Here is a 14,167-nt window from a genome sequence, read left to right on the forward strand (position 1 = left end):
TGCAGGACATAACAGGTTTATTAAAACAAGGCTTCATTCACCACCCACACATTATGCCAAGCACTGCCACCAAAATGCAAGCACTACTATGGGCACTATGCCAAGAATCACTAATATACCAGGGACAGGTTTTTTCGCTAGAGGTGGGTACTACTAAGCCATGAATGTGCCCAGTATGCCAATATTAATATCAGAGGGCCAGCATTTTGCCAAAGGAGGCACCATCGTTCTATGGATGCCTACAGTATACCAAGAATTATTTTCCATATGCCAGTGCCACCACCCTGGCAGGCACATACACAGGTACATTCAGACTTTCACGTAGGCTCACACACAGTATTTTTGCACTTCTTTTCTGATAGTTGGTTGCTGTGGTCCTGCACCATCTGCTTCCCATCCCCCCCCCCCTCTCGTGCTCTGCTTATGGTTCTTTCCAGTGACACGTGGTAAAGGCTGGCGACAAAGATACAGGATGGCTGATTGCACAGAGCCAGGTTGGGCAACACTAAACGTCAATAACACTGCATTGGTGAATCAAACCTGCCATTTGTGAAGGACTACATATATCACTCCTTCCGAACGCTTTGGGGGGTGTTTGAATACTCCACTTTTGCACTGTCCGTCAGTTCTCTAACCCACAAGCTGCCTCTGCCTCCTTGTCTGAGCATGGACCACCAATCAATAAAACAAGCACAGTATGTGAAATTGGTTCAGTTGACACTCGAGGGGCTGTGGTGCACACTTTCAGACCTTGCACAAGCAAAGGGAAAAGGAGGTTGTTCTACACCCAGACGCCTTGCTGGACAAACCACCTCTGGTTTCTCTAGATTGCCCTCAGCTACACATGTTACCTGCCCACCATGAAAGTATGGGTGCTGCTGGTAGCCAAGGGAGCAGTACGGGGGAGGTCAACTAAAGGCTATTAATTAATGACAGCATGTGAGCAGTAAGACTATTGATGCCTGTTCTTTCTCACCCCCCACCATCAGTTTATGCCTGAATTATGATTTGCCGAGGCAACCTCTGCATTCCTTAGATGATGCTAATAACATATTAACAAGATTGCTACAAATACTGGTTTAACTGCTAGGAAACTCAGCCTTGAAACTCTGTCACAGATGGACATCAGTTACAAAACAGTAGCTGCCTTAGTACATCAGCAGCCTAACTCCATTAATAAACTTCTGCGTATTAACTGCATCCTGATGACAACTGATTTATGTATTCACTACACTTGAAGCCAGGCCCATTTTCAATTCCAAACATTTGTATCCAGTCAAATGGTAAAAAATGTTTGAGTTATAATTGAAAAATCAAAAGACTGGTCGGTTGTTGGGAATGGTCAACTGTTGAAGTGAGATATGTATAGCATGGAAAACCTGTCCTGCTCTGACTTTCACGCATTTTTGAAAGGCCTGTTTTGACTCCGGTGTACTTGCATTTTCTCTTGCTAAACATCAAGTCTATGTTGTGGTATTAGAGGCACATCAAAATATACCCCGTTCTCGGTGAGGTTGACCTCTGCTCTTCAAACAAAACTTTGCTTTGAACAATGGCTTGGCATCTTAGTTATTGTCCAGGCGCACAAGCAACGCCTGTGGGGAGGAGACTATCGAATGGCTCTGTCCAGTGAAGGTCCATGCAGTCCCACAATAGAGGGCCCGTGCCTTCATCGTATCTGTGAAATGTATGAAAAAGATAAGCCAGAGTGTGTGAATGCATAGATCCTGGATGGATGTGAGGAGTGGAGTTCATTGGACCACATGTATCAGGCACAAAACGGTGGTCGCAAGTTCTATTTGAGCAGCCTGTGTGCACGTCCTCCTTGTCCCACTTTCCAAAACCTGTTTACTAAGTGGAGGGGAAAGTTTCCAGGTGGTCCCAATGGGTTTCCCTGGCCTGGGTGAAATGCACCCATCTCCTGCAGCCATCTGTCTTGGCAAGTGGAGAAAATGCCATCCTCATTCTTAGCAGGAACACTGAACACCTAGTCTAGTGAGTACCGGTCTGACTGTAGACTCTTGGCTCATAAGTTCCCAAAATCTAGACTGCACAGGTATTTGGTACACAGAGTTTTGAATGTAGCAGAACCCCTAGGGGGCTGGTGCTAGCATGCTGCCTAACAAGTAGAGCAACATAATTATTTGATTCCTCAGCCAGAAATTAGTTTGTTGTTTTGTCCTCTGAACTCAGAGGAGGGGTGCACACAAATATCTTGCAGAACATCGGACCATGAGTGGGACCTCATGCCCAATCTAGAGAAATAATGGTAATGGGGTAAAGTCTAGGAAGCCTGCAAAGTCTCAGTGTTTCTGTGACCTGAACAGAGAAAACGATCCAACCTTACTGCTGAGGAGCTGAACAGTGCTAGTCTTCATAAATGTTGTTGAGGACTCCAATAATCAAAAAAGTGTAGATACATACTATGGTTCCAAAAATATAACAAAAAACACCAATCTGTGTGAATAAGAATAACTAGAATAGAAGATGGAATTCCTATTCCAATGAAAAGTAGCAAGGGTCAGTATTTGTCCTCAGCAGAAGCATCCCATGTGGCCATTGTGGGAAAGTTAGCTACATAACAGTTTATTTCTGATGGATATTTCTAAGATCAGAGTCCTCACTTTTAGAATGTTCTCCGTGCGCCAGATAGAATACAGAAACTTCGACAATACTCCTGCGTGCCGCCAGCTGGATACGTGGCTCCACGCTGGTTCTGTCACCCCAGATAAGCTATATATTGGTGCCATCTATTCATGCTGACATATGTTCCTTTCCTTGTGCCATGGATCTGGAGCTTTGCTTCAAAGTTTGTTGGTCTTCCAACATCTTCTAAAACAAAATCCATTCTGCTGGGGTACGATGTCCAATCCTAATTGCACTGCAGCGAATGTCGGAAACAGATATCAGCGATGGACCCGCAAAAAGTGTGTCTCTGGTGCATGGACTCGGGACACTGCTCGAATATGTTCCACAGTCAGTGATAGCTGGTGGATTTTAAATATGGTGGAGCGCAAAGTGTAGCCCTGATGAAAATGTGTGAGCACCGCAAGCAAGCCAAAGTCAAAAGAGATGTGCAGAGGTATTACCCCCGCAAGAACATTTTGAAACAAAATAGGTTCAAATGGTCGATTTTACAGCATACCGCTAGTCATGGAAAATGTTGCATTTCACACACAAATACAAGTATGCACTGCCTTAAGAACAATTAAGATATCAATATAAAACATGTGTTTGTGTACAATGCTTTCTGCCAGCAGTCGCTTTCTACAGTTCTATTGTCTGTTTTAGCCTTTTGACAACGCAAGAGATTGAGGCCAGAATCAGACAAGCAAGCCTCCCTCAAATTAAGCTCAGAGTCCACTAATAGAGGCCCCTCCCTGTTGGCAGTGCCCATGCATTTGCACTCTGGATGTTTTGTACCATTCATCCTTGCATTTTCCACAGAGATCCTCGATGCATGCTAAGATTGGCAATAGAGTGCCATTCTTGTCTGTCTGCAGAAGTCACCTGGGCACTGTCTGCTACTGGAACCATTGTTCATTCATTCATGGAGGCGATGAGGCACAGTGGACACACCTGCTGCCCATGCAGCTCTACTCTGTACCTGCGCCACCGTTCAGCCTCAGTCCTGTGTAACCCCTTCTGTCCACGCCCTGCTCTCCCCACCCCCACCACAGCTCTTTACTAGCTATCCTGCAGTCCTCATCAGCTCTCTCCACTTTACCTCTACTCTGCTTGTTTTTCTCTCTACCCCTTCTCAGCTGTTTTCTTTCTCTCCTTATCAGCTCTCTCCACTTCTACTCTGCTCGTTTTTCGCTCTACCCCTTCTCAGCTGTTTTCTTTCTCTCCTCTCCATTCCTGCCTTCGTCCCCCAATTGTCACCTCGCTGTCCTTCACACCTGCTGTGTCTTCTCTCCCCCGCTGTATTTGTCTTTTCTCTTGTTGACATACATTTCTTTCACCGCTGGGCCTGCTTTCTCTCCTCGTTCACCCTGACCACTTAAGACTCTTAGGTTGCTGCACTCCTGTCATTTTGTCTGATTGCATAAATTAGGAAAGAATGGAAGCGTCCCACAGACACACTGCTCTCTCCCTTCGACATATACATTATTTTCAGAGTGTTTTATGTAGCCAATCTCTGTACTGTTAGTTTAGTTCCTGTGGTTGAGAACGAAGGAATGGCAGCCTGAAATAATGTACCAGGAAGTGAGAAGCACACACCAAGAAACATCTTCTCATATCCCCCAGTAGGAAAATATAGTAACAAGAGTTGAATAGTAGTGATTTACCACGAGTACACTTGCACCTCCAGAAAATCCTCATAATCAGCACATTCAATATTTTCTGAAGCAAATGTAAAGACTTTAAAACTGGCTTTAATTTTACGTGCGTTGGATTTATAATGCATTATTTATTTTTTAATAAATGCAGAATTAAAAATGTGTCAAAATCGTAAATAATTATTTAAAAATGCCCAGAGGTATTTAAGAACTGACGGGCTCCATACATTTAAAACACATTTTTTATAACACTATTCCAAATTTCACAGATCACAGTACAGTAATTTACTGTCGGGTAATACCTGGCCAGAGCATGGTGTCGGTCCTGTAACTAAACGTGATGGGGGCCCCACCAACCCCTCCGATCCAGGGCACAGTGCCGGCCAGTGCACGGTGCGTGGTCGCCCCCCTCCTCCATGCATCGCAGGGGCTAAAGTGACGCCACTTCATTGTGTCCCTTTTACTTGACTTACTGGCAAGAAAAGCCCCCAGTACAGGTACACCCTCAGGCTTGGCAATTCCAAGCTCAGTGCTGGTCCTGAAGCTGGACATTTCCTTCTCATTCCAGCAGGTTGAATTTGGCAACAGAGCAGGAATGGAGGCGTAAGTTAGCAAGGTAAGTCCTTCCATACTAAGAGGAGCGCTTCGCCATATCCTGTGACTTCCCATGATACTGACTCCTCCCAGTCCCTTCTGTGCAGGCTATTGTGTTTCCTGCGCGCAGCCCGGAGACAGTCTGGGCCTTTGTATGCCATTGTAACTGCTTATTGCTACTGGGATTTAAAAATAAAAAGAAAGAAACAAAAAGAACAGTCACCAGTTCCGTGGGGAGACTGGTTCCATCTCTCCTCCGTCCTCTTCCTGATTCCCGGCAGCACACAGGCTCCCAGACTCCCCTAAGCCAATCGCGATGCTGCTGTCACCAGCATGACAGCAGCATTATGATTGGTCTGAGCGGCCTGGTTCGGCGCGCAGACCGGGAGGGGAGCCTGTGCACTTTCTCAAGCCACGGGGAGAAATGCTGATAGTGCATGTTTGTTTGGCCGGCCTAACATGGCCAGCCAAACTGTCATTTGCACTTATGGTGCACATACCCCTCCTACCTGTGACACAGCCCAGCCCCACCCTAACCTGGCTCCGGATGAAAAATAAAATGATAACGCAATGTTATTAGCATTTTATTTTTCCTTTTTTGCACTGCTCACTCAGGCCAGTGGGGCAACACTAATCTGCCTTGGCAGAGGAGCTGCCACTGCTCCTCCCATTGAAATAAATTGACTTTTATTACCTCCTCCCAGTACCACTATATGTGCTGCCCAGAAGCAACCTTATCAATGGCATTGGAATTCACCACGCCCTTGTATATGATGCCACTGCTGTAGCTTGTGCCTGCAGGTTGGACAATACCTCCCCCTTCTAACATATGTGCAGAAGGACATGTTCAAAATCTATTGCTCTTCTCCCCTAGGAGAGAGAGAATGATTCGGCCCACTTTATTACTGAGCAGCAAGTGGTCATTTGTTTCTAGGTGGTCAGTTTTTTTTCTCATCTCCCCTCTCCCCTCAGGGTAGTAGGGCAACGCCCCTCATGCCCTAATACCAGCTGCCCCTGGCAACAGTGCACCCTTATGCACACAAAGGAGATCTGAGACTGGGAAGTGAAGATGTACATCGCCAAACACAAGGAGTGTGGCCTCAAATAAATCTTGCTCACACTCCAAGTTGATGGAGCAGACCTGCTTCTGTTCCCGTTTGTTCCTGCAAGAGACCAACTTTGTGGTCAAAGTCCTCCAGGAAGTCGAAGTCAAAATATAAACATAAGAAGGTGAAGTGCTACCCCACCACTCTCGACCAAAAGACGCGAGGGCGTCAAGAAGCCAGTCTGTCTCACTTTGGATCTTCCACTGCAGAGCAAATTCTCCAGTTGGTCCTGGTGCGCCTGAAGCCTTTAAGAAGTCATGATATTTAGCACTATTCTGGTTCCTTCTGGTCTATATTTGGACCCCAAAGGTCCAAATGGGGCCAATAGTTGGGTTACCATTGTCAAATCCTTCCTCAGTGCCAACTGCCACCCTGGGCCTTTCACAGACTCTGTCCTGGCTAAGACTTCCACCCTGGTGCTATGACCTGCATCGGTCCGTCCATTGCCGACCCCAGTACAGATGTAACAGGAGCCAGTGGAGGATCCAGTGCAAGTTCCGATATCTGATCCTGAACCAACTTCAGCACGATTCAACCAATGTTGCACTGCAAAAGTGTAACCTGTCACCATACAGCCTGAATCCAATCCTATTTCTCTTCTAGAATGGACATGCCCTCAGGGGCTCCATTGTCTTCAGCTCAGAATCTCATCAAAGCTTGTCAGCACCTAGAGATGGTGATGGGCATGATTTACACCCCCTTTTATGTCAATAATTGTTTTAGGGACTTATCAGAGGCTAGTGGGCTTGATAGCTCTCTTGATACAAGACTGAACTTGCTATATGGCACCCCAGTGGAAGGCAGTGCTTCATTTGGAGTGGTAATTCAACATGCAGCCTTGGTCTTGGACCTACAACTAACCTTCACTGTTAAATACAAATGCCTTTCTGGAAATCTTGTAGTATGTGCCAGTCACACCTGAGCCATTGTTCCTGTTCAATGAGGCCTTCACTGATGCTTTAATGAGCATCCGGTGAAAGCTCTAAACTTCCCCAGCCGAGAATGGGGAGGTAGCCAGACATTACAGACTTGCACCTAGTGACCCAGGTTTCCTCACACAGCACCATACTTCACAAAGTGTGGTGGTGCATACAGGCTTCAACCGGCAAGGCAAACCCCAACCTATTCCCCATGGCTCCCCCATATAGAGAGTCAAAGAGGATTGTCCTCAGTCAGTGTAGTTTGTTTGTTGGGCAGAGATATACACACATTCGGAAAAAATGGACAGCTGGATCCTGCCTGGATCCCAGAAGACCATAGGACATCACTTGCTGAAACCATTCAGAATGGTCACAATGCAGCCAAAGACGATTCATGCTGGCCTTGATACTTCTGATAGCCTCTGAAGGGCAGTTTGCACTAGTGTGTGGCTCCAATGCGATCAGTGGATGTGCTGCACAGGATTCTAGGGAGATCTCTGGCCTTTCTCATGGATATGCCTTTCGATGGCTCTTGTATGCTCGGTGAAAAAGCCAACTCTGCTTTGGAGCGTTCTAAGGGAAGTAGGTCCACAGCACATTCTCTGGGTCTCGATCGGGCCAGTTTCCTCAAACAAATACCTTACCATTGTCAAACAGTCAAGATCGAAGAAAGAGCAACTTGGTGAATCAGTTTGAGTGCAGCAGTGTTGTAGTCCTGAGACACGAGGGGAAACCACCGGAGCCATGCGGAATACTTCCCAGCACCCACTGACTACCCCGCACCCTAGAGAAGGGCCCACTCCACCATGTCAACGAAGGGAAGTAATAGTTTAAAAAACATTTTCTTTAATAAAAAAATATGTATATATAAAACAGCTTTGTAAAACATAATCTGATTGTGACATAAACGGTAAATATATCAACAAGACTAGAGATACAAAATTAAGAGCAAACCAGGAAAGCTCTTTGTTAAATTGTTGCAACCGACTAACTGTAATAATCGAAACCCGAGTTTCTAACGTAGTTCTAACTACTCTTCCAACTTAAACAGGTTTAGGATATCATTTTTAAGATAAGCACTTTAAGTACTGTATGTGAAGGAGAGTGCTCGGACAAGCGATCCAGTTTCACAACTATTCATGTGACAAATGTAGCGGGCGTTTCTAACTGTGACTGATGTAATCGCAGTCCCACTCACAAGCCGAATGGGTGTTGTTTGTAGAGGACAGCTAAAAAAGGAATGTATCTGTATTTTTGTAGAGTATTACTTTGTATTTCATATATTTTTTTATCGGCGACAATGCAGTTCACAACAATATTATGCCTATTGTCTAACCATCCTTGAAACCTATAGCAGAGTTTTGTCAGATATGAAAAGACCGAATCATTTTAACACATGAATGAAAATGGAAAACCACTCTGCTCAAATTCTTCAATTGACTCATGAACTGTGCAAAACAGAAAAACAAACTTGGCAATGCCTAGTTTAAACGAAGTGCGAATTCTAGGTAAGCACGGTTCCACAACCACACTACTCTATTAGACTTGTGAAGGAATGATATTGAATCACATTCTTATAACAACGCCTAGTGTATTGATAAGGGGACAATAGCTGTAGGGCTACCACGAGGAAGGGCGGTTTCTGTGCTACCAATCCTGCTCGGGGTTCTTGACATCCTAGGGCAGAGGAAGATCTGCCTGTCTTTGGTAGGCAAAAGGATAACTGTTTGTGTTAGGATAAAAGAGGGCACCGAAGTAGATTATACCTCCTATATTCACTTTCAGAATTTGTTTGCTTCAACCCAAACGTGCAGCAAGTTCTCAAATACCATTAGGAAGGAAAACAGTGAATCATCCTTAATATTCTCCTTGAATTACAAAATAATGCGGTAGCAAGAAAGTGAGCAGACTCCTCCTACCTGGCAACTGAGGAGGATCAATTAGCATTTTGTCACAGGAGTTAGAGCCATCGGATTCCTGGGATTCATGCTCCTCCTTCTCATCCATGGAGGTACTAGGTGAGGACGAAGAGGAGGGAGACAATCCTAGCACTACACATCTCCCTCTCTTACCACAGATTGTACAGTTTATAGGCGTTGCACTGGGTCCTTTAGGAAATGGGGCATCTTCCTTGCTGTAATTTCGGACTGCTCCACTGTGATGTATAGAGCGCTCTCGCTGCCAGATGTAATGCATTGGTGCTATGGCCATTACCTAAATTAGGAAAGACATTTATTTTTAGAATTGACTGTAAAACGTTTTCAGCAGAAAAAGTCTCCAGCATGAAAATATAATTCTACAATCCTATTCATTCAGATTACTGAAACCTTCCAGCTTTTACACAAATATAAATATACATGACGAGTTTTTAACTGCAACAACATGAAGCTAATGGAAAACATTGTTTAGTTACAAATCTAATGGATGTGCTACAAATATTCACACTCATACATACCTCTCATGCATTAAATATTGCTCCTCTGTGAAAACAAGGGCTAACTTCAAACATGGGCTCATTTTTATACTTTTTTAGCGCTGAATTTGCGTCATTTTTTGACGCAAAAGTAGCGCAAACTTCCAAAATACAATTGCATTTTGTAAGTTTGCGCCGATTTTGCAATAATGTTCAAATAAATCTAAATTTGTGATGGATATGTCTAACTGCAGATTCCTCACCTTTTGAATTCCCGGGGAGTGAGTATGGATCCAGTGTGCCGACAGGTGATGCCATGGGTCTTGATGGTGCGGGGCGCATCACTGAGCTACAGGCACTGTCAATGCAACCCTATATAGACCACCTTCTTCCCTGCAAATTGGTGCTTCGTTCTTCCTGACACTCACCTGAATGTGAAGAAGTCTATCACTTTCCCTGCCTTTTTGCTCCATCTCACCCCACTAAGGAAGATAGGCTTCAGCAGCCAGATTCAAACAGATCTACATGGATCTCATGAAAAAGCACCTGGTGGATGATAAATTTTTTATTGGCTTTGTCGGTGCTAAAATGGTGAAGGCGGTCCAGTAGTGAACATTACCCTTGTGGATAATCATGAGTATAAAAACGTGCTATGTCCTGGTAAAAAAAGAACCTTCAGAGGGCCTTCAGGCTTGTTTCACCAGAGCCAAGGCTGCCACCGCAACACTGATGACGTGTTCTGAGGTTGGACACCTGCTAGGCTGCTACATGGGTGTCTGTACACACCTTCACCAGGGATTACTATCTCAACAATTAAGTTTGCCGGAAGGGCAAGGCCAGTGTAAATCCACTCCTTAGACCCTCCACCTTTCGGTAGGTGCTGCTTTGGTATTCATTAAAACTGTGAGGAATCAGCGGTTAAAAGTAGCCACAGGTGAACTAGAGATTCATTACTGCTGTCTCTCCCATCTGTTCTGTGGAGTGGACTCCAGAAAGATACCAAGTTAGATTTTGCAAGCTGACACTCCTACAACTTGTCTCAACCGAGCCACTTTGAAGGGTGCATAAAGAAAGAAACTAACATCAGCAAAAAGGGGGTCACCTATCTTGAGCTTAATGCCATTGCGTCTAAAGACATTGTAAAGTAAACGAGGCGTCTGGTGATCTTGCCTGCTCATTGTAAGAAAATGCCATGAAGAGTTCTGGACACAATCTGGCACCTGAGGGAATTCAAAAGGTTAAGAATCTGCAGAGTATCCACCAGAATAAGCATTACCAAAGGTAAGTAATTTGTTCGACTGGTGCAAATAATGCCCATCTGGGTGTTAGGCATGTTGTGAAGAATAAACATATCCAGATATATAGCAAACACAAATTTAAATTCAGGCTTGATTTTGCCCCGATTACTTGACCATTTAAAAGTGGTGGCTGGGGGACATGGAAAGTGGTGGGGCGAAATAAAATGCTTTTGATCCAAGTTTGTGAGTGAAGTGAATAAGCCCCATGACCTTGAAAATGATTCATGCAGTCTCTCTACTAGAAACAAAATCTGAGACAATAATTGTATTTTATAGCATCATTTGCACATCAACCCAAAACCCAAGTGTTCTGAAGGGATACTACTATGTTTACATGTTACCATTTGCCACCCACACACTATACTTACTCTGAACCCTTCCAGGGCATGCTACCATAAAACTTGTCAAGGAGTATAATAGCATGTATTCTTTTGTCCTTCTTTAGTTTTTCCCTTTTTATAACAGACTATCTGGATTATATGTCTGGAAATGCCTGGTTAAAGAAATCCTGGCGCTAAGTGGACATCGGCTTGAGTTTCTGCGAAGCCCCGGTGAAATCCTGGAAGTCTCATCAACGGGGAAAAGCTCCTGAGCTTCAGTGGGACGAATCTGAAATTCAGGCCGGCTTGTGGTTCAGAGGCGGCACCTTGACTCTCGTCAACGGGTCGGTCACCTTATGGAGCTTTTTCACAAAAGTTCTCCAAACTTCGGGTTATCCTTCCAGAAGTTCTCCTTTGGGGTTTCAAAGTGTCCAAAACACAGATCTAAGGGTCTAGCAAAGCTGAGATGGTCCTTAGAAGTTTGGGACTTCAATTCCCACAATGCACCTGACCAAATCCTTAAAAGTACACTGGACGCACTCCAGACTGGTGCCTTAGCTAAAGAAGGCCACTTTTAATTTGGTGTCCAGGCCTATTTTTTGTTCCAGTCCAACCATGGACACTACATCACAATGCAATAACCATCTATAACCAAATTCTCTCCTCATACTCACTGAATTCATATTTATCTTTGACCATGTACAGCGCCCTGCTGGCATTTGACTTGGTTTGTGGTGTAGAAATACCATGTACATACTTACATCAAGGTAGAATATCACCTTGAAGCTTATTAGGAATCCTTATTAGGAATCCTAAACATCCTCACACCAGCTGTTTTCTACTGGATCCCCCTTGCACCTGCTACAACAGTCAGTCACCACACCGGAAACATGAAGAACTTTACGAGAATAACCTTCATCCACTCGCTCATCCAACACATAAGTACACACATTGCCCACATCCAACAGATAAGCATGTAAATTCCCTGCAATAAATTTACCTGGGCAGTATACATTTAAAATGCATGCTGCTCCTTTTTTCATTTTACAGAGACAATATCAAGGTCTCAATAGATGTGACCCATTCGCCAGAATAATATTCTATACAGAAATTTCTGTCGTAGGTTAAGCTATTATATTCTTCTGTCACAAATAGATAACCTGCTGCAGATTCCATAAAGAGTTATTTTTTGACAAGTAAGTGAAGCACTTAAATCATTTGCAAATTATCCTATGCTAATAAACATCAGTATACCTTCAAATATACAATGCATGTCATAATTTAAAACTTCATTTAACTTGTAGCATCTTATTTCCAATTACTGGAAACCTGCCTGGATTTTTCAGTTATATACAGTAATTATACTGCTTTGTAATTAATTAAACCATGAATCAAAAAACAAATATTAGGAATGTCACTTTGTGATGTCACTTGATGCACAATTTTCTTGGCTGATTTTAGGGTATACGCGGTTTCTTTCTTAGATGCAGCGTGTGAGGTCTTATGATTCAAACAACTTTGTTTCATTAATGATACTCTAGAGTACATTTTTAAATTTGAACATTTCAAGTGCAACTTGCCACTAAAAATTGCCTTAAATTGAGTCTGCCCCCTGGAGTGAGACACTAAGCATTTCTTAATTATTTGAAAAGCAGAAGAAGATATTTAAGGGGAGTCGTGCAAGCATACAAAGCAAGATGGCCACCCCCTGATAGCTCCCATGTCTTGGGTCAGCTTTAGTGACGATTTCATAAATTAAAAGAGGCTTCCCAAAGTCTCCCTCCTCAGTCTACCTTTATAGCTTCAGATGACTACCCTAAATTGGTGATTCTGCGGCAGATGGTTCTGTTTCGTTAATTAATGATTTTCTTCAGCCTTGTTGCCAAAGTTCCTGTCAGGAGAGGTGGAGATGAATCCAGGAAAGGGCACACCTTATGCCTGGTCTCCTTTCTAGCTTTAGCTGCTGAACCTGCCTCTATATTGGTCTGTGTCAATATTTTATTACTAGCTTAATTTTCCTCGTTATTTCTATATTTCTGTGGCATTTTATCAACATGTACAGTAAATCTGCTCCAGTTAATGTTAATAATAGTAAACAGGCTATACCATCCCCCTCAATTAAATAAAAGATTGTAGATTCTGTAGAACCTGGCAGGTTTGTCTATGAAGATTTCTAACACAAATAAAATTCAGGATAATAAACTTATAATAGACAGTCTCTTGCCCATCGCAACTAAAATCCTTCCTATGAATAAACTTTTAGTAGATCTAGAAAATCAAAACAGGCAATACAATCTACATATTCTTAATTTGCCAGAAGATATAGAAGGCAATGATTGCAGGAGTTATCTGGAGAACCTATTACCTAGCCTTTTGAATTTGAAATTTCCAGAAATGTTTTAAATTGATAAAGCTTACCGGATTCCCAAACATCGCAAACCAGGTCAAACAATACCTCTTCAGGTGATCAACATGTAGTGATGACACAGAAAGCTGCAGGGGAAATCCCTTTCCTCCTGGTTAATGGTACCAAAATCTTCATGCATCAAGATTTTGCCAAATAAACTGTTAATACTTGCAAATGATGTACTGTATTATGACCAAGATTGCAAAGCTCTGGATTTAAATATGGTCTTTTCGATCCCTCCACTATGAGAATTTGGAAAGATGGCATCTCTAATTCCTTTCATTGTCCAGAAGACTTATGCATTTTTCTGGATCATCATTCCCCCTTGTCGATGGACACTGATGCAACTCTCACCTAAGACTAATATGCTGTCTATTTTTCATCCATATTTAGCTAGCTATTAGTTTGATATTGTTATTCAGGGCGTTTTTTCCTCTAGCTGTTCTTGTGCATGCCTGTGTGTGATTCCATATTTTTATTAATGTTTTCTTGCCTTTCAAATATTCCTCTGTGTTGTTCGTTTTCTTCTTCTTTTAGAGCTACTTCACTTCTTTTGTAATTTTTCTATATTTTCATATCTTATTGTTTCTGAATATCTTTCAAATCATTTTCTCTATTTTAGTTTATGGTGATGGATCATTTTACCATGATTAACATTATTTTAAAAGCAGAAGAATATATTTAAGGGGAGTTGTGCAATCATGCTAAATGGTAAAAGCGTACCTCACCCTGTTAAACATATGAAAATATTGGACTATTTAGCACACCAAAAAGTGGATATCTGTTTGCTTCAGGAAACTCCTATAGATGACAATATGTTTTTATA

The 14,167-nt window shown here is 43.0% G+C and overlaps 1 protein-coding gene across 5 annotated transcripts in view; it reads right to left on the reverse strand.

Moving 5' to 3' along the window:
- SPDYA (speedy/RINGO cell cycle regulator family member A) overlaps positions 1-14,167 on the reverse strand; it is a 470,100-nt gene that overhangs the window by 191 nt on the left and 455,742 nt on the right. The window contains exons 5-6 of one of the 5 annotated variants that reach the window (XM_069236213.1): positions 8,831-9,117; positions 6,711-6,740 (exon numbers count right to left, since the gene is read on the reverse strand). In XM_069236213.1, the coding sequence (XP_069092314.1) occupies positions 6,711-6,740; positions 8,831-9,117 (317 nt within the window). Of the gene's footprint in view, positions 1-4,585; positions 5,176-6,710; positions 6,741-8,822; positions 9,118-14,167 lie in introns of those variants that run through there. The other 4 variants (XR_011203898.1, XR_011203897.1, XR_011203899.1 and 1 more) reach the window with 4 other exon arrangements.

The sequence above is a fragment of the Pleurodeles waltl genome, chromosome 5 (genome assembly GCF_031143425.1).
Source record: "Pleurodeles waltl isolate 20211129_DDA chromosome 5, aPleWal1.hap1.20221129, whole genome shotgun sequence".
Classification (NCBI taxonomy): domain Eukaryota; kingdom Metazoa; phylum Chordata; class Amphibia; order Caudata; family Salamandridae; genus Pleurodeles; species Pleurodeles waltl.